The 26,563-nt window shown below is 45.9% G+C and overlaps 1 protein-coding gene across 2 annotated transcripts in view; it reads left to right on the plus strand.

Annotated features, from left to right (window-relative positions):
- Positions 1-26,563, plus strand: part of LOC142764824 (uncharacterized) — a 171,117-nt gene that overhangs the window by 126,094 nt on the left and 18,460 nt on the right. For both annotated transcript variants that reach the window (XM_075865356.1, XM_075865357.1), the window contains exons 3-5: positions 6,424-6,682; positions 9,902-10,141; positions 11,133-11,240. In XM_075865356.1, the coding sequence (XP_075721471.1) occupies positions 6,424-6,682; positions 9,902-10,141; positions 11,133-11,240 (607 nt within the window). The remainder of the gene's footprint in view (positions 1-6,423; positions 6,683-9,901; positions 10,142-11,132; positions 11,241-26,563) is intronic.

Raw genomic sequence — 26,563 nt, forward strand, 5'->3', positions numbered from 1 at the left:
GGAAGAGAGCTGAATAGCTTGCGGGGCATCCAACTATCAAGCACATGGTCAATGGAGCTATCATTGATACTGAAAATGGAGCAATCATGTTTCTTTTTTGCATTCACAAGGCACCTGCTTAGCTGTGCATCATTCCCCGTGCACAAACGTTGGTGACGCAGCCGCCGACATCTGTGTGCTGGTGTTGACGGCTTGTTTGTCTGACACAAAAGTCTGTAACAACTATAATCGGACAGCAACCAGGTTCGGCGGCCGGAAGAGACAACACCGATCGAAGTTCGAGGACTGCTCGAAAGTGGAGAACATGTGAATAGCAAGATTGCACGTCGGCTTGCGAAGGTAACCATTATCTCTGACAAATGACCGCAGACCGACCAATCTGACTACGTCGCCGGACAACTGATTCACAGCTTTCATGAAATGTGATGTACGCGTAAGAAGCAGTCCTCAAAGGATGAGGTGGACTGTTTGAGCGGATGTCAGTCAAATTTGTAGGAGCTCTACAAAAGTACACCCGTGCGTGAAAACCGACATTGCGAGCTAGCGGAAAGATAACAATGCCGCGTAACCACCGCTTGACAACAAGACGACCATTCCGACTTCGTCGTCGAGAACTACGCTACCACTTCCTTCGCGGAGTGGGGCGCGTGCGGGGTCAAACCATAGAGTGACCACGATGATATCTGTCTCTCGTGCTTCTAGATGGTGTACGGGTGGGGCTCATACGTCCTCATCAGTGGGCGTGGGCGTGGATCGCACATACCGGTCACCTATATCATCCGTTATTGCGCGAGCTCTATTTTCATGTCAGCGCTCTGACAGTGCCGGTGGAAAGGGGGGGGGGGGGGACTTTCATTGAAAATGCCGGACGCCACTGACGTGGCAGACGGCCATTTTTATGCGCCAACTGCTGTCTATCCGACCGGACGAGCGCTAATGACGGCGTTCATGCAGCAGCAAACGTGCTCCCTGGAAGCACGCACGTTGAACGCATGCGCAAATGAAGGCGAACCGAACGAGGCCTCACCTTAGATCGTCATAAATTAAAAGCCTATACGGCTACCGGGACGATTAACATATGTTCTTCCTCGCCCTCTTGATCACATCCTCCTCTCCCGAACGCTGATTGCTTTAGGTTTTGTTTCACCTATACTTCATGGCATCCTTCTTTCCAGCATAACCTTCAGCCACAATACCCTCCGCTCTTTTTTGGTCGGCCGCTACGTAATATGTTGTGTTAGGTAACTTGCGAACACCGACACGGTAAAGAGGGCGCGGCGAGCAGCATTCCAGTAGCTTTCTTGCAAGTGACCAGATGTCGTACTTTACGACGAGACTGCCGTCCAGCCCCGAGAGCTTCTAGAAAACGCCGCGTTCTTGCAGTCATGTGCCTCTTTGTTTACTGAGTACTGGTTTTACCAAGAACTGATGGTCGTATTGCGAGAAAGACGGTGACAGATTATTTGCGGAAAGCTTCGAATTTGGAACAGGTGCACATAGTTTCCTTGCCGACGCCAGGAAAACAAAACGCTTCTGTGCGCTTCGCTTCAACAGTGGATTAGGCTAAGCCGTAGTGCGTGTCGTACAACGTTTGCCTAAAGATTGAACAAGATACTTTTGTATTTGTTTTTTGGCATTCTAAAAGCGGTTTACGTGTCTCGGTATTGTGTCTCTGGAAACATTGCGATGTGGAAGCTTCACCGTGTGTTGTTGTGTTGAAGTTCGTCCTCTATAGCACACGCCGGATCGCCGTGCGACGTGCCACAAACAAGAAGCAGTTTCATGTGAGACAGACATCACAAGTCATCATCGGAAGTCGGGGCAGGATGCTTCATATGTCGCCTGTGTGAAAAGGAGAGAATTTTCAGCGAGTTATACGTGTTACATTGCGATTCAAAAGTGGTTGGCGTTGACGGCTTAATGTTAACCATGTGATCGGGGTGTACCATCTGGGCTTCGAGAGAACGGTTGCTGGTACCTGTTCAGTGTAAAATGGCGCCGAACTTGGGAAGCAGTGGATTTTACACTCTGTTCTTCAATGTTCCCGAGAACCTTGCGCTAACGAAATGCAACAGGCTTCCCAGAAAGAAAAGCGTAAGTTGATATTCTTTTTTTGTCTTTCCGCATTATTGTGGGTACTTTTCAGCGCAGACATCATCAGCCTAACTACGCGCACGGCCGCTAAGAGGGCTGCTCTTTTTTTTTATTTAACCAACATCATGTGCTTGCTGGGATCACATTATCCCGGCACACTACTTAATCTCATCCTCCCACCTAGCTTTCTGTCTCCCTTTCATGCGTTCCCATTCTCTTGGAATTTACTCAATTACTCTTACTGACCAGCGTTAATCCTGCCTACCCTCTACGTGCCTGGTGCATGTGCATTTCTTCTTGATTTCAACTATAATATCCATAACACCTGTTTGTTCTCTGACCCACCCTGGTCTCCTTATCACTTTTAAGGCTACAAATCTCATTTTTCTTTCCTTTGCACACTGCATCATCCTCAATGTTAACTGAACCCTCTTTGTAAGCCTCCAGGTTTCTGCTCTGCAAGTAAGTACCGGTAAGATGCAGCTGTTATATATCTCCCTCTTGAGGGTTAGCGGTAAATTACGATTCGTGATTTGAGAATGTTTTCTATGTGCACTTCATTTGTCGATGGAACATAACATCAACATTAACCTGATGAAAACCAATGGTCACAAGGCATCTTTGACAAAAATTTGCCATCCTCCTACCGAAACGTCGGCCAGTCTGTCTGAGGCACGTTCTCCTGCATGTTAAATTTATCCGCACTTTGTATTTCCGTCTGTCGGCTCCAACATTGACTTTTGATTCCTGCAGCACACAAGGTACTTAATTGTCTATGATAAAAGAAACAGTGGCAATGTTCTGTTGAATCACTTGTAGGGTGCATTTTTCTAAATAGCGTAAACCTTAGTGGGATTTTTTATTTGTGTCTTTGGGAAGCGAATCATTCAATTGGCGCAAATATGAAGGGCAGTTTATACTACAAGGAGCCTCACAAGGGTGCTTGTACAGTAACGGTGAGGTATTCTGCTGCTTTCTTTTTTTCGAATTCATGCAGTGATTTACTTGGCAGGTAATCAAGGTCAGTTATTTTCTTGCTAAATCCACACGTTTTGTAGAAAATTCAGACTTTTTAGAAGGTAGCTATCATCTTCTCCATGCGCGCGTCGGAACAGCCAACTGAGCATTTCCCAAAGAGGTGTCCTACCATCGTGGGCCTTATACATATCAGATTTGTGCAGTGAGGCCCTGTCGTATACAGTTGTAGCCGCAGAGAGTACTACATGGTTTTGGCAGACAATCATCTCTGCAGGTAGAGTAGGTAAAGCCTTCTAAGGTCCACAGCCATTCTGAGGACTACAGAAGCTTTAGCATCGTACGAAGTGCCATTTAACGAGTGTCCTCTAGCTGAACCATTCTCATCGACTTCCGCAGAGCTCTCAGCCTGGTGCAGAGTACGAACGCCGATTCAGCCGTTGTACGAGAAGTATACTTATATATGGTGGACCGTAAAATTTCGGCTCAGGAAGAGTCATTCACGCTCCAGTAGATGCCGCCAGACACTCGTGCCTCAGGAAACGAGGCAGTTTATGCCCTGACAGCTGCAACGTATCACCTTGACATTATTAACATTTTCAGAAGCATGACAGTGCAAAGCCACGCGTTCACAAGAAAGAGAGATACAGCACGGACGCTGACAAAGCGTTCGTCCTGTGTCTTTTGTTCTTGTTAATTCCCAGTTTTGCGCTGTACTCGCTTCAGAATTCCCACAAGCTAAGCTACATCTAGTCGATGGGTTTCAACCACACCTGAGACAGTGGGCTGATGTCACGCTCTTTATTCCCGCAAGCACCAGCGTAGTGAAAAAGGTAGTAGCGAAAGGGGGGGGGGGGGGGGAGTTCGTGCAATTTAGAAAACAGAAAAGAACTTTCCCATGGCTCATACGTAGGTCATATCTAAGCGATATTCGGTGCCAGGATTCCGAAAACAAGTTGTCATCAATTTCCTATATCGCTCTAACCTGAATGCGTATCGTGAAGCATTACATTATATTTGGCACGGTTATGTTTCAAAACGAAGTGACCACAAGGGATGCCTCACGGACTCAACGCTTTAAAGCAGTCATACAGCTCGCAAACACACTAAGTAAGAACATTTCTTAAAATGTGAAAATAGTCCCTGTGCGGGCCGTGGGCCGCAACTAAGAGCCTTGTGGGCCCTGTTTTAATACCCATGATCTAGACGAATTTCAAGTGTGTTGAAAAAAAATTCGGCAAACGCTACGTACTTGAGAATCGACGTTATGCGAAGCATGCGGAGGGAAGGGGACCGTGTTGCATTTTTTAAATGTAGCGACACGTCATAAAATGACGCTAAATATATGTACAAATGTTGCACGCACAGTCATATGCTGAAGAGTTGCAGATGTTTATATAACTAGTGGTTTGCACTTTCGCAACGGTGCCAACTGGAGCCTGCGTATTAGCAGAACTCTGATATGTAGCGCTGATGCTCGCAAGAGTGCTGTCCCTAGACACTGCTACATAAACCAACTACAGCGCATGGCAACTAACCAGAATTGACGTTAACACGATGTGACGGCTGTATAAAAGGAGTACATATGTAATGTTTATAAAATTGGATATAGGCAGCACTGCAACCACTTTTCACGTTTCACAAAGATCAGCATCTATTTGAAAAGTAGTTCCGTAGCTTGGCGTAGCTCTGTAGTTATATGCTTCATTTCCACGCAGAATGCTTGGGTTCGATTCCAGCTAAGACTCTGACATTTATTCATTGCATTCGTCGGGTCGACGCTACCGATATCGTCATGTCAGCTATGTCTTGACGCTCACGCGTTAAAATTACACACGTGTGTTCTAGTCGTTCCTAAGTATATACCAAGTGTCAATCACATTTCGCACATACCCGCATGCCAGCAACACAAACTCACCCGTCGGTATGGGCCATTGTCTGGCGGGAAGTGTTTGACGACGTATGCGACGGGATTGTGACATTATTCATGTCTTGACCAGCGCGTAATGTACGTCAAACCATTTTACCCTCCTATGCTAATTTTGGTTCACGCCAAGTTAAGGGGGTGACCACGAGAGCACCCAAACGTAAGCGGCTGGATAGATAGATAGATAGATAGATAGATAGATAGATAGATAGATAGATAGATAGATAGATAGATAGATAGATAGATAGATAGATAGATAGATAGATAGATAGATAGATAGATAGATAGATAGATAGATAGATAGATAGATAGATAGATAGATAGATAGATAGATAGATAGATAGATAGATAGATAGATAGATAGATAGATAGATAGATAGATAGATAGATAGATAGATAGATAGATAGATAGATAGATAGATAGATAGATAGATAGATAGATAGATAGATAGATAGATAGATAGATAGATAGATAGAAACGTTCTAAGAGCCACTGGAAAAAATGCTTCACATTAAAAAAATCACGTGAGGACACCACCATACGATGGCGCCATGGTGTAACATGCCATCTGTACATCAAAATAAAAACATCTAGGTATTCGTTTTTGAGTTACCTTGGGCAAATAGATCAGTGGCTCTGCGAGTGTTTTTTTTTTGTCATTTTTTAGGCTGTAGGGGAAGTGGGTGTGAAAGTAAATCGCCATTTTCTAGAAATCACTCGCTTGATATAAATCATTTCATTAGCAACTACAGCGGAATATGTATCTCACTGCTGTAATTTATTACAGAGAAGTTTTATCTCACCTTAAGAAACTTGTTTTTCTAGAAGTGAAAGCTGAGCTAGTTGTTGGTGCATGCTTGGTAAGTAAAAACAGCACAAAAATATGGACAATGACTGAGGAAGGGACGCCTTTCCGTCTTTTTTTTTAATAGATAACAAGTTTGAAAAGAGCTTAGTCACTCAGATTAATGCCTAGCTATTTCTGCAGCTACTATTCTTCTCTTACGTAGCAATTGGCAATATGAAGTTGTCCATCCTCATAATGCACCTCAATATTTACCCATGAAGATGGTCATGCACAACAACAATGTTCGCATGTTCCAAAGTTAAACACAGCACTGAATGGACGAGGACGGATGGAACAAGGGAACACACACCGTCCAATGAGCAGTCCTCGACAATGTAGCTCTGCACTTAACATTACAAACATGTGACGCTAACAAGGCCAACAGGCTACCCTTGACAATGTGCGCACGCCTGCAATGTTCACTCGTCGTTTTCACATCATGAACCAGAAACGTCCATGTTTTACAGGTTACTTCATTAAGGGTGGTCACACATTAATCACAGGGTTCTTATTAAAGCTTCAAACACAGCTCTGATGAAACACGTAAGGTCTTCTCAGTTCTTCACGCCTTCCTCGCAGCCCTCGTTGACGGCCGCCCGCGACCGTTCGGGCAAGACGGCGCTTCACTACTGTGCCGAGAACCTGACAACGGGCTGCGCTGAGCTGCTGCTGCTATACGAGCCGGGCCTAACATCGGTGCAGGACGAGGAAGGCTACACGACGCTGCACTTCGCCGTCATCTCCGGAAACCGCACCATGGTTCGCTTCCTGGTCGAGCGGGGCGCTGACGTCAACTGCGTCGACAACGAGAAGCACTCCTGCGTGCACTGGGCCACGGGTGAGGGGCACAGGAGAGATGAATGAATGTGTGAATGGGTGTTTATTATAGCGATAGGAGTTATACGGACCCTCTCCACTTAATATTGCCGCCGGAATCGACGTCGTCGTCATTAACCGTATATTTATCTATTGGATGACTAAGTATATATATATATATATAGAAAGAGAGAGAGAGAGAGAGAGAGTCGTTAATGTGAGGCAATAACCACGTAGCCACGGAGAACCACCTCCTCCAACGTTCAAACGACAAGCTATTTATATGTACCACTTACCGCTGTTGACGGGCATCTCTAGGGGAACTACCGTGTTTTCGGCATTTCACAATCGAAAGGGTACAGCTACAATATAAAGGGTACAGCCATACAGATAAACGCGGGGCACGTTTCAATCTGCTTGCCGTTCTGCGCATGACCTTCCAATTTGTTACTATCGCATTCATTGCTTCGTCTTTGCGGCAAAGCTGTGGCTTTTTTTTTTTTCATCTTGAATTCAACTTCGAGAAAGAGAAAGGAGCAAAAAGCGAGTAATGCCTGATAAGGGCCTCTGTATCCGCAGTATATTAGAACACCATGTTACATTGCATAGTGGCAGTTCATTGGCAGTGAACAAAATGCGCATAGCTATTATGCATTCCCAATACAGTTCGTTACTCGCCCAAAAATACCACAGTATTCATTGCACATATTTATTGCGCTATCATTGGTTCTTGAAAAGTAGACGACGACATATGAGTTACAAAAAATACCGATAGGTGGAAAAGAACACATACCCCATTTTCTCGCACACAACCCGTAAGAAAAAGGAGAACGGTAAAATGTATTTCAAGTGTGAGTTGCTGGTTATAAGTGGGGCATTGCAGTTTTCTTATTTTCCTCTCTCTCTCTCTTTTTTTTTTTTGCTCAGTGTTAAGGGTTGCGGGTTATGTGCAGGGGCGGGCTATACCGAGGAAACGGAGTATACGTATTGCTGGTGCTCATCTTAACAGACAATCGGTACAGATTTACGTAGAGTTTTTTTTATCATTATAAAGGGTTTTTTACAGTATTACAAACTTATAAGCCTATCCGTACGCCAAAAGTGACAGTCCGCGCCGTTAGACTCAGAGATGCGAGAAATCAATAATATGTGAGGATGCCACAGTTTGAAAATGTTTCTGACGTCGTTGTGACGTCAATGAGCCTTCATAATACGTGACCTCGTTTTACGACGTCATCGTATGACATTGTCACTTGCTGAATGGAGGGGCCGATACCAGAGGCAGTGAAAGTAGCCACTATGGATGCTGTTGGGACTCCGGGTCTTGCCGGTCTCGTTTTCGGTATCTGGCCCCGTAGCAGGATCCATCGTCCGACAATTGAGTGAGAAGAAGCGCCCGAACGAACGACAAAGATTTATTTACATGTTGAGAAGTGATCAACTGATCCAAAGAGAGAAGAGAGAGAGATACAAAACTTTTTCGGCATTTTATAGCGCCGCGTTGCCAACACTGGGCGCATTGTCCGCATCGTCAGCCAATACGGTGGCCCCGGCACCTCGACGACGAGGAAGGGGAAATACACCTCACAACACATGGAGGGGCACAACCTAACACGATGCCCAAATATGGTCACGACGCCCTAAAAAATGCCCAAACATAGTCATGAACGCACAGCAGATTCCGGAATTCTCCCGGCGAGAGGGAGGAGCCTGAATGGGGAGGTGGGGGTCGACGACACAGTCGGTCAAGAACCGGTTCTCCCCGCAACTCCTCTTGCTTGGTTCTCTAGCGCAAAACCAGTGCGTTGACCTTTGTTTTCGCTTGGCTGCAAGGCCGTCTTAGGTGCAGGCTATCCCGGGAATGCGTCGACGATCTCCCAGAGGGGTTCGCAAACCTTCGGAGAATCCCAACGCTGGGGCCGGTCGTAACAATGCGTAAAGCTTTGGGACAGCATAAATACCATCGCCTGAGAGATAAAATGAGATCTATTTGGCCTTCAAGTCGTCTGAGGCAAATGCCTAACAGACCGCATGGCTTTTTGTCGCGTTGTTGTGATGGTAAGCAGCACAGGGGCCAAAACCATAAGAAATGGATCAACTCGTTTAGCGAGTCTGCGCCCAGCAAAACGAAACATGGACCGTGCAATGGCAGGTGCAGAACGAAAAAGTTGGCGCGTTTGTTTAGATTCATCGCTACATATAGCGCGAGAGATTACAATGGAGAAGTAACACACGCGATGCGCGCTGAAGTTTACCAAATTTTTTTTCCCACAGAGCGCACTACTTTGAAAACTTACAAAACAACGTAGTCCCAGAACTTGCACAGCCAGACAACAGACAACACTATTTAACAAGATTGTTTGCCAGCCTAGTTTACACTATGCTTGAGGATATAATTGAGCCACTAAGTAAAAGCACACAGAGATGAGTGAACCAAACGGCTGGGCGAGCAACCGTTCCCTCCAATTTTCACTTTTCGGCGGTTATTTTCTAAAGACAATAATTCACTGATAAAAACTCGTCTGCCTCCTCTGAAGTCACATCGCCCCTTAAGCATTTGCCTAAGACGACTCAGTTGTTTCTGTGTGGCCTAAGAAATCCGGTTCGCCAGAGCGCGTAGAACAACTTAACCGAAGCATTGCTATAGCGGCGTACGAAGGCCAACGAGTGAGCGGCACTGCCAGACCCCCGTATTCCGAAACGGCGCTCGACTCGAATTTTTCTCCTTAACTTGACCGAGCTAAGCAAACCTCTGTCACCCGACTGAAAGTGACTGAGCGTTTTCTCAAACCCGGCTATCACTGATATGCAGTGAACATTTCTACACAAAGGGTGACCTGCTATAGACTAGAATTTTCATCGCTTGCAGGGGGCAGCCATCTTTGCTGGGGGGGGGGGGGGGGTTGGCTGATTACTTAGAGTGGACGACTACGTAATCATCTAACCCGTTCTTATGATATGACAGTTGCCAGTGTTCGCTTGCAATCAGCTTTGACCTAACTATTCCTCAGCCCTTACGATGGCCCCGCTGACAGACTGCGATGGAGGTCAAGATTATGCATGCTTGCTATAATCGTTGTTGGAAGTGATTAAAGATAATATTGTCCATAGACATTCTCGATTCAAGGTGGCCTAATGGTAAGAAGTTCTAGAAAGCTTTGCAAGTCAAGGACTTGAATCGCCTTCAGTATTCCGTTACTTTACCTTGTCTCCAATCAGAGCCAACACCTCGTCTCCGCAGTGTGCGGCGAACTGGAGTGCATGGACATCCTGGTGTCGGCGGGCGCCAACCCTTCGACGGCGGACATCCACGGCGCCTACCCAATTCACTACGCCGCCCAGATGTGTGGACCGAACAGCGAGATGGGCAACGACGTCCGAGTGGGCCTCGCCGCACTCAGGAGGCTCATCGAGCTGGGTGTGGACGTGAGCGTCAGGGACCAGGACGGGAGGCCACCTCTCCTGTGGGCCGCTAGTGTCGGTGAGGGCGTACATCGAGCCTTTTCAAGAGTCTGGAATCCCCTGTGAGCTCAGCTACTGCGCAAACGAAAATGATGCTTCCGCGATAACTCCGCCGCTCATCAGCGGGTGCTGCCAAAATTTAAAACTGTATTCAAACGAAAACCTTCTCGTGGAGGCGAAACCTTTAGATGGCTCGGTAAACGTTTAAATTTTATTAGCTTAATTATCACGATGCCGTTGTTTCTGTGTAATGTTATACTTTATTAGTTTATTTTAACGCGATTTTGAGCGTCGCTAGACAATAATTTAAAGTGTGTATTGACCACTTGTGAGGGTGATCACGCCACATGAGATCCACAGATGGACTATAAGCCATTGCAGTTCTGCGCACTTAAATGTGTCAGACTGTTTTTGGAGAGACAGCTTGGTCACTTGCAGGAAGCAAATGGCACTATGCTATAATACGTAGGAATGAGTAAATTATGACACTTCCCCTACTTCTTCCTTTCTTTCTTTAGTTCTATCTGTTACCTATTTATTTATTAACCTATAAATTTCATTATTTAGTTGGTTATTAGTTAGTTAGTTAGTTAGTTAGTTAGTTAGTTAGTTAGTTAGTTAGTTAGTTAGTTAGTTAGTTAGTTAGTTAGTTAGTTAGTTAGTTAGTTAGTTAGTTAGTTAGTTAGTTAGTTAGTTAGTTAGTTAGTTAGTTAGTTAGTTAGTTAGTTAGTTAGTTAGTTAGTTAGTTTCGGTACACCAAGGAGGAATGCGGATGTCTGACGTGCCTAACAGTGTGGATTACGTGTCGTGAGCATGGTGACTGTGTTCTTGGAACATTGAGCTAAACAACAGCCTTGTACTTTGTGTGTAATAAAAAAATCTAACATTTGGCTGTCGGTATATGTTGAACGCGACAGAGTGCTGAGCTTGAGTGGTGACCTGACTTCTCTCTTCTTTCCATGATTCACGCCGCCTTTTTAACACCTTTACCGTACTCGCATCGCATGCAGAAACGCGTCCCAGCAAAACCTACTGCCCATCCGGAAGCAGCGACGCCATACTGGCCTTGGTCAATGCGGGAGCGGACGTCGCGGCGACCGACAAAGATGGACTCACTGGTTAGTGCACCTGTTAAAGCGACCGTGACCCCTAAAATTTTCGAGTATAACAAGTGTCATCTGAATGAACCCTCGTCACAAATGCTGGGAAAATATCATGGCATTTGGTCAAACACCCAATTAGTAATGGTATATCTTTACAAACGAACGAGTGGCGCGCGAGTCGGGCAACATCGGTGCATCCGCGCAAACCATGGCGTGACAAGCTCCTCGCTTTGCGAGCGTTCAGTGCATTCCAGCGAACGACCTTGTTCCGAAGTCAGCTGTGTGTGCAATGGAACTATCTCAGCTTTCTTTAGTTCTTTATTGACATGGAACGGTGCGCAGCGGCTGAAGCCTTGGTAAAAGACTACGGCTCGGCTCCATGCAGCACATGACGCCGCACACGCCATGACAAAATTGCTGTTGCCGGCGGTGTTTATGGCCGACGACTTTTAGAGCTCGTTTTGAACTGCAATTTTTTACAGTCCGTTCTATCATAAATGTGCAGGCAGAATAAACCACCTGCTAATATTTTTCCCTGAAACCCCGCTTTACTGTGCGACGGTGCCATGGCTCTTTCGAAGCTTTTCTCCTCTGTTGCAAGAGTAGTCTCGGCGTTATGGCAGGGTGCTCCCGCGGGTGAAAGGTGATGGAAATGCCACTTAACGCCCTGGTCCATCGTTTTCTATGAACCTACGTTACTTCAATTGAGCACTTTGAAAAGCGTTTTTGATTAATCAACCGATAGCAACCGCTCACGCCCAACGTCAGCCAGATAGGGCGCCTCGATGCGTGCGCCTCCATCAAAAACAGTGGCGCTGGCATTGAAGTGCCTTAGAAGCGAGCCACGCCTCCCTCCACTTTGTTCTGTAATAAGGAGTCTTAACAGGTGAAACTGTGGTTTTGTAGATCGCCCACTGTAGTGCCAGCCTTAAAACACAAGTCCCCTTGCTTTCATTTTTTTACGTGGGCCATCGATGCCGGAAATGCACGAGCACTAATGAAATGCGGGCTAAAGACGGAAAGTCTGAAAATGAGGATGTTATGATTCAAATCAAATGATGTGAAATAAAAAAAAGTAATCTCAATGAGGCGAAATGAGGTGGCGGGAAATAGCTGCCACCTACTGCAGCTTGACTACGGCCGGATTAATCAATTATGTGATGAAAGGCCTCCTCCGGTACGAGTAATCGTTCTCGACGGGCGCATTTCATTCATTCGACTGAATCGATTGAACTTTTTCGGTTAGTCGATTTACAGGCAGTGACAGGAGTTACGCGAAAATTCTGAAACCACAGCAGAAGGCTGAGGAAGGGCCACGACTCTGAGGCTGTGGCAAGCCCATGGTGAGTGCGGGAGAGAGATACCCTGTAGCGTCGACTGTTTTCTCAAGTCTGGAGTAATCAGGCAGCCATTGGAATAAAACTCTCATCTCTCTTCTCTACAACATTACGCGCACGTTACGTGGCACAGCCAGCCTTGGCAGACGATCAGATTTTTCGTTAAGCAATAGGGCAGCTTTGCCCTGGTGGTGCCAAGCCTAAAGGAACAGTGGATCTAGGTGCCCTGTTCTGCTCTTCTGGCATGCTGTGGAAACAGCATGCCAGTAGAGCAGAGCCTAAAGATTGCCTCTTAACCTGAGAGAGAAAAAGAAAGGAACGAGCATTACGTCACACGAGGGAAGCCCACTGTGTGGGACCAACGCGTGATCAAAACGTAAGAGCCGGCGGTAGGTTTTAGTACTCTCGGTGGTGTTCCGTTTTTGAATCTCCTCCGTGAGCCTGAGCCGATCGAATAAGCGTCTTTCGATTAAAAGCTACCGGGCACCACGCCCCCAAGTTTCGGCAAGCCTCGTTGCTTGCGTGACCTCACCGCAAAAGGTCACGTGTTGGGCCAACACAGCTGGCTTCAAGACGGGTTGGCTTGCCAAGGCTGGCTGCAGGATGTCATGCTCCCTCCTTTAATTCCTTGTCTTCCTCAATGCCTGCTCAAGCTAAATATAACCATGAGCCTAAGAGGGTTTGTAGAGCCTGGTAAAATCGTCTTGATGCTCGTTCTCCTAATATTTATTTTTCTTTTCTCCCCCTGTCTTTCTTGCGATCTTCCCTGTATATCTCTTTCTCTTTGTTTCTTTCTGACTACCTTTCTGTGTTTCTTTCTTTTGCTTTGTCTCGCTTTTTAATCTGTCTTTCATTCTCGTCTTCTCCATATTTTCCTGATCCTCTCACCCATAACAACGGAATCATTTTGGTCTCCCTAAATGCTCGTTCTACTGGCGTGCCTGTATAGCCATGCCATCACGATCGTTGTACACGGAACGTGGGTTTGAATCCCAGTCTTGCGGAAGTTCTCTGAAGGACTTGAATAGAGTGTTTATTTTATTTATCACGAAGCTTCACGAGGAGAGTTTCGCGTCAAGAACAAGCAAGTTGGAACATGATGCAATCGTTGTGCTGATTGCAGGAACATCCGTAAACTGCGCGTCTCAGATCGGGGCGCTATTTACGATATCCAGGCGATTCATCTTGCATTTATGCTTACGAAGTTTAGACCACTGGCCAGTTTTTTTTTTCAGCTAAACGTTATGTTCATCCTTTATCTTCACATTTAATACCACAGTGACCATCAGCCCAGGGCTGGCGTTCCAGTAATGTCTCCAGCATCAAGTGCAGTCTCTCGCACCCACAAACTCTCTTCGATTCAAGCGAGGAAGCGGAGGCGATTCCTGTTTACTGCGAAATCTCCTGTTAAATGGGAAAAGTATCTCACATGTTTGCGCGAGTACACTTCACTGTTAAAAAATGCAAAAAGGCAATTCTTCGGTCATGATCTCCTCGGCATCCTGCACGACAACCCACAAAAATTTCGGAAGTATTTGTCTCCTGAGAACAGCGCTGATCAAAACTTGCCATTTACTATTCCCGATGGTTCGGCCGTTTCCGCCACTGACTCCGCCGAAATCATGAATTCCCATTTTTCACCTATATTCACGCATGAACCCTCCACCGATGTTCCGTCCTTGCCACCCAGAGACTTCCCGCAGATGCCACGCATTATTGTTACAAGCGTAGGAATAGCAAATATAATCGACAACCTTAAATTCTCGAGTTCCCCTGGCCCTGACAATATACCCGCTAAAATTCTAAGAAGCACGAAAATAATATCCAGTCTTATCCTACAATTTATTTGTAACCAACCCCTTGACACTGGTTTTATTCCTAAAGACTGGAAGATAAGTAAAGTCACCCCCGTGCCCAAATCAGGAAGCCCTTCAGACCCCTCAAACTATCGTCCTGTTTCGTTAACATGCATTGCCTGCAAGCTGCTAGAACACGTAATCTACTCCCATATTGCAACTCATCTGGACCGAAATTCCTTCTTTTTTTCTAACCAGCACGGGTTCCGGCGTGGACTGTCGTGCGAGACGCAGCTGTACGAATTTTCTACTGACCTTCATTTTAACCTAGACTCTTCTTTTCAAACAGACGTAATATACCTCGACTTTTCCAAAGCTTTCGACCGTATTCCCCGCCGCCGTCCAATAAGTAAACTTTCTTTTCTCAGTATAGACCCCTTAGCCCTATCTTGGATTAAAAATTTTCTAACCGGTCGTGTTCAGTATACTGCTGTCGTGAATAATGAATCAACCCGTGTTGATGTAGTTTCCGGTGCACCGGAAGGTTCCGTTCTTGGGCCTGTTTTGTTTATAATCTTTATTAATGATATTCCAGACAAAATTTCATCCACCATCTACCTTTTTGCAGACGATTGTGCGCTTTACCATCGCATCTCATGTTGCACTGACCAAATTACCTCCGGAAGGACTTGTCTAACATACATAATTGGTTTTCGCGGTGGCTAATGCAGCTTAATACACAAAAATGTAAATTCATGCAAGTTTCGCGCAAGCGCACTAACTTTTCCTTCCAGTATTCTGTGAACTTCAAACCCTCAACCCAGGTCTACTCCTATCGTTATCTTGGCGTCATGATAACAAGTAAACTAACATGGTCCGAGCACATAGAACAACTAGTCTCCGCTTCAGCAAAATCACTTGGCTACATTAAAAGATCGCTTACGTCCTGTCCACCGCAAATCCGAAAATTAGCTTACGAAGCCATGACGCGTACTAAACTTGAATATGCTTCTGCTATTTGGAACCCTCACCAAAATTACTTAATCGACGCATTAGAGGCAATTCAAAATCGCGCTGCCAGATTCATCACCTCACAATACAGTTCTCGCTTAAGTATTACCAGTATCAAACTTTCCCTCAACCTCCCTCCTCTAGAAATTCGCCGCAAGGTCACTCGGCTCTGCCTTCTGCACAAACTATACCATAATTTCCCGTCGCAACGCAATACCGTTCTTCTACCTCCGTCCGTTCATCGCGTAGCCTCTTTAACTCCCTATGTTTACAGCGCTTACATGGTTCAACTAACGCTTTCAATGAATCATTTTTTCCTACTGCCATTGAAGACTCGAATAACCTGCCTGAATCCATAGTGCACGAACAAAACCCCTTAAAATTTAAACAGCTAATCACAAATCACTTGATATGTTAGTTAATTTACAATTGTTGCCGTTTTCTTCCACGTATATATATATATATATTTCCTTCTGTTGACATTGTTTTTATCATATAGTTCACTTTCGATTATGCTTTGTACCATTGACAATCATGCATCTGTTGCATTGTGTTTTTGCCTCCCCCTTATGTAATACCCCGCAAGGGGCCTTCAAGGGTTCAATAAATGATGATGATGATGACCGTATTTCGGTGGAGGCTAAATCTGAACACTTGTCTGCTTAGATTTAGGCACGCGTTGAAAAACCCCAGGTGATCAAAATGCACCTGGATTACACCTCTACGACATTTGTTATAATCGATCGAGGTTTTGGCCCACAAGTCTCTAAAACTGACTGTCGTTATGGGCTCTCTAGATACGACCACGCACATATTTACACTTATCCAGACAATGTAATGTTGCTCTTTCAGCACCACCTGGCGATCCGTTCTTTACATGCAACAAAAGCGTCTAACTCAATGTATATGTTGATGGGAATTCGAGAATTTCTTAACATTACGTGTAGCATACCGATAGAGCGAAATGCTGGACGCTTTTTACTGTGGAATTTCAGCGCACGCTGACGCACTCAAGGTGTTTTCAATAAATTACCCGGAGCTCTCAACTATGGCATCTCACACAGCCTGGGCCGCCTCGGGACATTCAAATCCACAAAACAACAAAATAAAACAGCGTACACACGTCATTATACCGATACGTATGATACCCGGGCCTACCTCAGGCCCTATAGCTGGAACCAAGCCCATCCTCATCCGATCTGAAAAATCCTGACACGGCCCGTGCTTTCGGGCCAACTTGAGCAGTGCTCTACTGTGTGCCTGATGAACTCTTCTTCACCATGCGTTGCTACCTGTTCGGTACAGGATGGCACTCTGTGAAACCGGGCGTTAAGAAAGAGTTGTTGACAATTCGGAGTATTTGGTACTACACTATGGGAGAGCATATAGCCGTCCTGTGGGACTCATACTTGATGAGACCCTGTCGACATAAATTGCATCATATCTGTTTAGAAAAAGATTACAGCACATACACGGAATAAGTAATGATGAGTAGGGCGAAGCGTCCATGCATCCGTGCGTCTATCCTCGCATCCATCCGTACCTCCTTTCGTCCATTCGTACATCCGTCCATCTAGTGAACACTCCAAGTACCACCATCTCTCATATTTGCATCATATATTCATCATATACAAGTACCGCCATCCAGCGGACATTCTAAGGACAAAACGAGAAGGGGCTAATACTATAAACACGGGGCCTCACACTTGGTGAGACCTTGTTGACACAGGTTACTGCAATATGCAAATGGAGGGGAAAGGGGTAGAAAAGTGGTTAACGATTTAGAGTACTATAGGTACTCTAGTATGGGAGAGCATGAAGCCGTCCCGTGGGCCTCACACTAGGTGAGAATCTCTTGACATAGGTGGCTGCGATATGAAAAGGGAGGGGGTTAGAAAAAGTGGTTAATGACTTAGAGTACTATAGTTACTCTATATGGGAGCGCATGAAGCCGTCCCGTAGGCCTCACACAATAGTTGAGAATCTCTTGACATAGGTGGCTGCCATATGAAAAGGGAGGGGGTTAGAAAAAGTGGTTAACGACTTAGAGTACTATAGGTACTCTATATGGGAGTGAATGAAGCCGTCCCGTGGGCCTCACACAATAGTTGAGAACCTCTTGACGTAGGTGGCTGCGATATGAAAAGGGAGGGGGTTAGAAAAAGTGGTTAACTACTTAGAGTACAATAGGTACTCTATATGGGAGCGAAGTAAGCCATCCCGTGGGCCTCACACAATAGTTAAGAATCTCTTGACACAGGTGGCTGCAATATGAAAAGGGAGGGGGTTAGAAAAACTGGTTAACGACTTAGAGTACTATAGGTACTCTTATGGGAGTGCATGAAGCCGTCCCGTGGGCCTCACACAATAGTTGAGAACATCTTGACGTAGGTGGCTGCGATATGAAAAGGGAGGGGGTTAGAAAAAGTGGTTAACGGCTTAGAGTACTATAGGTACTCAATATGGGAGTGCATGAAGCCGTCCCGTGGGCCTCACACAATAGTTGAGAATCTCTTGACGTAGGTGGCTGCGTTATGAAAAGGTAGGAGGTTAGAAAAAGTGGTTAACGACTTAGAGTACTATAGGTACTCTATATGGGAGGACATGAAGCCGTCCCGTGGGCATCACACAATAGTTGAGAACCTCTTGACGTAGGTGGCTGCGATATGAAAAGGGAGGGGGTTAGAAAAAGTGGTTAACGACTTAGAGTACTATAGGTACTCTATATGGGAGTGAATGAAGCCGTCCCGTGGGCCTCACACAATAGTTCAGAATCTCTTGACGTAGGTGGCTGCGTTATGAAAAGGTAGGAGGTTAGAAAAAGTGGTTAACGACTTAGAGTACTATAAGTACTCTATATGGGAGGACATGAAGCCGTCCCGTGGGCCTCACACAATAGTTGAGAACCTCTTGACGTAGGTGGCTGCGATATGAAAAGGGAGGGGGTTAGAAAAAGTGGTTAACTACTTAGAGTACAATAGGTACTCTATATGGGAGCGAAGTAAGCCATCCCGTGGGCCTCACACAATAGTTGAGAATCTCTTGACACAGGTGGCTGCAATATGAAAGGGGAGGGGGTTAGAAAAAGTGGTTAACGACTTAGAGTACTATAGGTACTCTTATGGGAGTGCATGAAGCCGTCCCGTGGGCCTCACACAATAGTTGAGAACCTCTTGACGTAGGTGGCTGCGATATGAAAAGGGAGGGGGTTAGAAAAAGTGGTTAACGACTTGGAGTACTATAGATACTCTATATGGGAGCGCATGAAGCCGTCCCGTGCGCCTCACACAATAGTTGAGAATCTCTTGACGTAAGCGGCTGTGATATGAAAAGGGAAGGGGTTAGAAAAAGTGGTTAACGACTTAGAGTACTATAGGTACTCTATACGGGAGCGCATGAAGCCGTCCTGTGGGCCTCACACAATAGTTGATAATTTCTTGACGTAGGTGGCTGCGATATGAAAAGGGAGGGGGTTAGAAAAAGTGGTTAACTACTTAGAGTACAATAGGTACTCTATATGGGAGCGAAGTAAGCCATCCCGTGGGCCTCACACAATAGTTGAGAATCTCTTGACACAGGTGGCTGCAATATGAAAGGGGAGGGGGTTAGAAAAAGTGGTTAACGACTTAGAGTACTATAGGTACTCAATATGGGAGTGCATGAAGCCGTCCCGTGGGCCTCACACAATAGTTGAGAATCTCTTGACGTAGGTGGCTGCGTTATGAAAAGGTAGGAGGTTAGAAAAAGTGGTTAACGACTTAGAGTACTATAAGTACTCTATATGGGAGGACATGAAGCCGTCCCGTGGGCCTCACACAATAGTTGAGAACCTCTTGACGTAGGTGGCTGCGATATGAAAAGGGAGGGGGTTAGAAAAAGTGGTTAACTACTTAGAGTACAATAGGTACTCTATATGGGAGCGAAGTAAGCCATCCCGTGGGCCTCACACAATAGTTGAGAATCTCTTGACACAGGTGGCTGCAATATGAAAGGGGAGGGGGTTAGAAAAAGTGGTTAACGACTTAGAGTACTATAGGTACTCTTATGGGAGTGCATGAAGCCGTCCCGTGGGCCTCACACAATAGTTGAGAACCTCTTGACGTAGGTGGCTGCGATATGAAAAGGGAGGGGGTTAGAAAAAGTGGTTAACGACTTGGAGTACTATAGGTACTCTTATGGGAGTGCATGAAGCCGTCCCGTGGGCCTCACACAATAGTTGAGAACCTCTTGACGTAGGTGGCTGCGATATGAAAAGGGAGGGGGTTAGAAAAAGTGGTTAACGACTTAGAGTACTATAGGTACTCAATATGGGAGTGCATGAAGCCGTCCCGTGGGCCTCACACAATAGTTGAGAATCTCTTGACGTAGGTGGCTGCGTTATGAAAAGGTAGGAGGTTAGAAAAAGTGGTTAACGACTTAGAGTACTATAAGTACTCTATATGGGAGGACATGAAGCCGTCCCGTGGGCCTCACACAATAGTTGAGAACCTCTTGACGTAGGTGGCTGCGATATGAAAAGGGAGGGGGTTAGAAAAAGTGGTTAACTACTTAGAGTACAATAGGTACTCTATATGGGAGCGAAGTAAGCCATCCCGTGGGCCTCACACAATAGTTGAGAATCTCTTGACACAGGTGGCTGCAATATGAAAGGGGAGGGGGTTAGAAAAAGTGATTAACGACTTAGAGTACTATAGGTACTCTTATGGGAGTGCATGAAGCCGTCCCGTGGGCCTCACACAATAGTTGAGAACCTCTTGACGTAGGTGGCTGCGATATGAAAAGGGAGGGGGTTAGAAAAAGTGGTTAACGACTTGGAGTACTATAGATACTCTATATGGGAGCGCATGAAGCCGTCCCGTGCGCCTCACACAATAGTTGAGAATCTCTTGACGTAAGCGGCTGTGATATGAAAAGGGAAGGGGTTAGAAAAAGTGGTTAACGACTTAGAGTACTATAGGTACTCTATACGGGAGCGCATGAAGCCGTCCTGTGGGCCTCACACAATAGTTGATAATTTCTTGACGTAGGTGGCTGCGATATGAAAAGGGAGGGGGTTAGAAAAAGTGGTTAACGACTTAGAGTACTATAGGTACTCTATATGGGAGCGCATGAAGCCGTCCCGTGGGCCTCACACAATAGTTGAGAATTTCTTGACGTAAGTGACTGCGATATGAAAAGGGAGGGGGTTAGAAAAAGTGGTTAACGACTTAGAGTACTATAGGTACTCTATATGGGAGCGAATGAAGCCGTCCCGTGGGCCTCGCAAAATAGTTGAGAATCTCTTAACGTAGGTGGCTGCGATATGAAAAGGGAGGGGGTTAGAAAAAGTGGTTAACGACTTAGAGTACTATAGGTACTCTATATGGGAGAGCATGAAGCCGTCCCGTGGGCCTCACACAATAGTTGAGTACCTCTTGACGTAGGTGGCTGCGATATGAAAAGGGAGGGGGCTAGAAAAAGTGGTTAACGACTTAGAGTACTATAGGTACTCTATATGGGAGCGAATGAAGCCGTCCCGTGGGCCTCGCACAATAGTTGAGAATCTCTTGACGTAGGTGGCTGCGTTATGAAAAGGGAGGGGGTTAGAAAAAGTGGTTAACGACTTAGAGTACTATAGGTACTCTATATGGGAGAGCATGAAGCCGTCCCGTGGGCCTCACACAATAGTTGAGAACCTCTTGACGTAGGTGGCTGCGATATGAAAAGGAAGGGGGTTATAAAGAGTGGTTAACGACTTAGAGTACTACAGGTACTCTATATGGGAGTGCATGAAGCCGTCCCGTGGGCCCCACACAATAGTTGATAATCTCTTGACGCAAGTGGCTGTGATATGAAAAGGGAGGGGGTTAGAAAAAGTGGTTAGCGACTTAGAGTACTATAGGTACTCTATATGGGAGCGCATGAAGCCGTCCCCTGGGCCTCACACAATAGTTGATAATCTCTTGACGTAGGTGGCTGCGATATGAAAAGGGAGGGTTAAAAAAAGTGGTTAACGACTTGGAGTACTATAAGTACTATATATGGGAGTGCATGAAGCCGTCCCGTGGGCCTTACTCAATAGTTGAGAATCTTTTGACGAAGGTGGCTGCGATATGAAAAGGAAGGGGGTTAGAAAAAGTGGTTAACGACTTAGAGTACTATAGGTACTCTATATGGGAGCGCATGAAGCCGTCCCGTGGGCCTCGCACAATAGTTGAGAATCTTTTGACGTAGTTGGCTGCGATATGAAAAAGGAGGGTGTTAGAAAAAGTGGTTAACGACTTAGAGTACTATAGGTACTCTATATGGGAGGACATGAAGCCGTCCCGTGGGCATCACACAATAGTTGAGAACCTCTTGACGTAGGTGGCTGCGATATGAAAAGGGAGGGGGTTAGAAAAAGTGGTTAACGACTTAGAGTACTATAGGTACTCTATATGGGAGTGAATGAAGCCGTCCCGTGGGCCTCACACAATAGTTCAGAATCTCTTGACGTAGGTGGCTGCGATATGAAAAGGGAGGGGGTTAGAAAAAGTGGTTAGCGACTTAGAGTACTATAGGTACTCTTATGGGAGTGCATGAAGCCGTCCCGTGGGCCTCACACAATAGTTGAGAACCTCTTGACGTAGGTGGCTGCGATATGAAAAGGGAGGGGGTTAGAAAAAGTGGTTAACGACTTAGAGTACTATAGGTACTCAATATGGGAGTGCATGAAGCCGTCCCGTGGGCCTCACACAATAGTTGAGAATCTCTTGACGTAGGTGGCTGCGTTATGAAAAGGTAGGAGGTTAGAAAAAGTGGTTAACGACTTAGAGTACTATAAGTACTCTATATGGGAGGACATGAAGCCGTCCCGTGGGCCTCACACAATAGTTGAGAACCTCTTGACGTAGGTGGCTGCGATATGAAAAGGGAGGGGGTTAGAAAAAGTGGTTAACTACTTAGAGTACAATAGGTACTCTATATGGGAGCGAAGTAAGCCATCCCGTGGGCCTCACACAATAGTTGAGAATCTCTTGACACAGGTGGCTGCAATATGAAAGGGGAGGAGGTTAGAAAAAGTGGTTAACGACTTAGAGTACTATAGGTACTCTTATGGGAGTGCATGAAGCCGTCCCGTGGGCCTCACACAATAGTTGAGAACCTCTTGACGTAGGTGGCTGCGATATGAAAAGGGAGGGGGTTAGAAAAAGTGGTTAACGACTTGGAGTACTATAGATACTCTATATGGGAGCGCATGAAGCCGTCCCGTGCGCCTCACACAATAGTTGAGAATCTCTTGACGTAAGCGGCTGTGATATGAAAAGGGAAGGGGTTAGAAAAAGTGGTTAACTACTTAGAGTACAATAGGTACTCTAAATGGGAGCGAAGTAAGCCATCCCGTGGGCCTCACACAATAGTTGAGAATCTCTTGACACAGGTGGCTGCAATATGAAAGGGGAGGGGGTTAGAAAAAGTGGTTAACGACTTAGAGTACTATAGGTACTCAATATGGGAGTGCATGAAGCCGTCCCGTGGGCCTCACACAATAGTTGAGAATCTCTTGACGTAGGTGGCTGCGTTATGAAAAGGTAGGAGGTTAGAAAAAGTGGTTAACGACTTAGAGTACTATAAGTACTCTATATGGGAGGACATGAAGCCGTCCCGTGGGCCTCACACAATAGTTGAGAACCTCTTGACGTAGGTGGCTGCGATATGAAAAGGGAGGGGGTTAGAAAAAGTGGTTAACTACTTAGAGTACAATAGGTACTCTATATGGGAGCGAAGTAAGCCATCCCGTGGGCCTCACACAATAGTTGAGAATCTCTTGACACAGGTGGCTGCAATATGAAAGGGGAGGGGGTTAGAAAAAGTGGTTAACGACTTAGAGTACTATAGGTACTCTTATGGGAGTGCATGAAGCCGTCCCGTGGGCCTCACACAATAGTTGAGAACCTCTTGACGTAGGTGGCTGCGATATGAAAAGGGAGGGGGTTAGAAAAAGTGGTTAACGACTTGGAGTACTATAGGTACTCTTATGGGAGTGCATGAAGCCGTCCCGTGGGCCTCACACAATAGTTGAGAACCTCTTGACGTAGGTGGCTGCGATATGAAAAGGGAGGGGGTTAGAAAAAGTGGTTAACGACTTAGAGTACTATAGGTACTCAATATGGGAGTGCATGAAGCCGTCCCGTGGGCCTCACACAATAGTTGAGAATCTCTTGACGTAGGTGGCTGCGTTATGAAAAGGTAGGAGGTTAGAAAAAGTGGTTAACGACTTAGAGTACTATAAGTACTCTATATGGGAGGACATGAAGCCGTCCCGTGGGCCTCACACAATAGTTGAGAACCTCTTGACGTAGGTGGCTGCGATATGAAAAGGGAGGGGGTTAGAAAAAGTGGTTAACTACTTAGAGTACAATAGGTACTCTATATGGGAGCGAAGTAAGCCATCCCGTGGGCCTCACACAATAGTTGAGAATCTCTTGACACAGGTGGCTGCAATATGAAAGGGGAGGGGGTTAGAAAAAGTGGTTAACGACTTAGAGTACTATAGGTACTCTTATGGGAGTGCATGAAGCCGTCCCGTGGGCCTCACACAATAGTTGAGAACCTCTTGACGTAGGTGGCTGCGATATGAAAAGGGAGGGGGTTAGAAAAAGTGGTTAACGACTTGGAGTACTATAGATACTCTATATGGGAGCGCATGAAGCCGTCCCGTGCGCCTCACACAATAGTTGAGAATCTCTTGACGTAAGCGGCTGTGATATGAAAAGGGAAGGGGTTAGAAAAAGTGGTTAACGACTTAGAGTACTATAGGTACTCTATACGGGAGCGCATGAAGCCGTCCTGTGGGCCTCACACAATAGTTGATAATTTCTTGACGTAGGTGGCTGCGATATGAAAAGGGAGGGGGTTAGAAAAAGTGGTTAACGACTTAGAGTACTATAGGTACTCTATATGGGAGCGCATGAAGCCGTCCCGTGGGCCTCACACAATAGTTGAGAATTTCTTGACGTAAGTGACTGCGATATGAAAAGGGAGGGGGTTAGAAAAAGTGGTTAACGACTTAGAGTACTATAGGTACTCTATATGGGAGCGAATGAAGCCGTCCCGTGGGCCTCGCAAAATAGTTGAGAATCTCTTAACGTAGGTGGCTGCGATATGAAAAGGGAGGGGGTTAGAAAAAGTGGTTAACGACTTAGAGTACTATAGGTACTCTATATGGGAGAGCATGAAGCCGTCCCGTGGGCCTCACACAATAGTTGAGAACTTCTTGACGTAGGTGGCTGCGATATGAAAAGGGAGGGGGCTAGAAAAAGTGGTTAACGACTTAGAGTACTATAGGTACTCTATATGGGAGCGAATGAAGCCGTCCCGTGGGCCTCGCACAATAGTTGAGAATCTCTTGACGTAGGTGGCTGCGTTATGAAAAGGGAGGGGGTTAGAAAAAGTGGTTAACGACTTAGAGTACTATAGGTACTCTATATGGGAGAGCATGAAGCCGTCCCGTGGGCCTCACACAATAGTTGAGAACCTCTTGACGTAGGTGGCTGCGATATGAAAAGGGAGGGGGTTATAAAGAGTGGTTAACGACTTAGAGTACTACAGGTACTCTATATGGGAGTGCATGAAGCCGTCCCGTGGGCCCCACACAATAGTTGATAATCTCTTGACGCAAGTGTCTGTGATATGAAAAGGGAGGGGGTTAGAAAAAGTGGTTAGCGACTTAGAGTACTATAGGTACTCTATATGGGAGCGCATGAAGCCGTCCCCTGGGCCTCACACAATAGTTGATAATCTCTTGACGTAGGTGGCGGCGATATGAAAAGGGAGGGTTAAAAAAAGTGGTTAACGACTTGGAGTACTATAAGTACTATATATGGGAGTGCATGAAGCCGTCCCGTGGGCCTTACTCAATAGTTGAGAATCTTTTGACGAAGGTGGCTGCGATATGAAAAGGAAGGGGGTTAGAAAAAGTGGTTAACGAATTAGAGTACTATAGGTACTCTATATGGGAGCGCATGAAGCCGTCCCGTGGGCCTCGCACAATAGTTGAGAATCTTTTGACGTAGTTGGCTGCGATATGAAAAAGGAGGGTGTTAGAAAAAGTGGTTAATGACTTGGAGTACTATTGGTACTCTGTATGGGAGCGCATAAAGCCGTCCCGTGGGCCTCACACAATAGTTGAGAATGTCTTGACGTAGGTGGCTGCAATATGAAAAGGGAGGGGGTTAGAAAAAGTGGTTAACGACTTAGAGTACTATAGGTACTCTATATGGGAGCGCATGAAGCCGTCCCGTGGGCCTCACACAATAGTTGAGAATCTCTTGACGTAGGTGGCTGCGTTATGAAAAGGTAGGAGGTTAGAAAAAGTGGTTAACGACTTAGAGTACTATAGGTACTCTATATGGGAGGACATGAAGCCGTCCCGTGGGCATCACACAATAGTTGAGAACCTCTTGACGTAGGTGGCTGCGATATGAAAAGGGAGGGGGTTAGAAAAAGTGGTTAACGACTTAGAGTACTATAAGTACTCTATATGGGAGGACATGAAGCCGTCCCGTGGGCCTCACACAATAGTTGAGAACCTCTTGACGTAGGTGGCTGCGATATGAAAAGGGAGGGGGTTAGAAAAAGTGGTTAACTACTTAGAGTACAATAGGTACTCTATATGGGAGCGAAGTAAGCCATCCCGTGGGCCTCACACAATAGTTGAGAATCTCTTGACACAGGTGGCTGCAATATGAAAGGGGAGGGGGTTAGAAAAAGTGGTTAACGACTTAGAGTACTATAGGTACTCTTATGGGAGTGCATGAAGCCGTCCCGTGGGCCTCACACAATAGTTGAGAACCTCTTGACGTAGGTGGCTGCGATATGAAAAGGGAGGGGGTTAGAAAAAGTGGTTAACGACTTGGAGTACTATAGATACTCTATATGGGAGCGCATGAAGCCGTCCCGTGCGCCTCACACAATAGTTGAGAATCTCTTGACGTAAGCGGCTGTGATATGAAAAGGGAAGGGGTTAGAAAAAGTGGTTAACGACTTAGAGTACTATAGGTACTCTATACGGGAGCGCATGAAGCCGTCCTGTGGGCCTCACACAATAGTTGATAATTTCTTGACGTAGGTGGCTGCGATATGAAAAGGGAGGGGGTTAGAAAAAGTGGTTAACGACTTAGAGTACTATAGGTACTCTATATGGGAGCGCATGAAGCCGTCCCGTGGGCCTCAC

Source organism: Rhipicephalus microplus, chromosome 6 (assembly GCF_043290135.1).
Source record: "Rhipicephalus microplus isolate Deutch F79 chromosome 6, USDA_Rmic, whole genome shotgun sequence".
Lineage (NCBI taxonomy): Eukaryota > Metazoa > Arthropoda > Arachnida > Ixodida > Ixodidae > Rhipicephalus > Rhipicephalus microplus.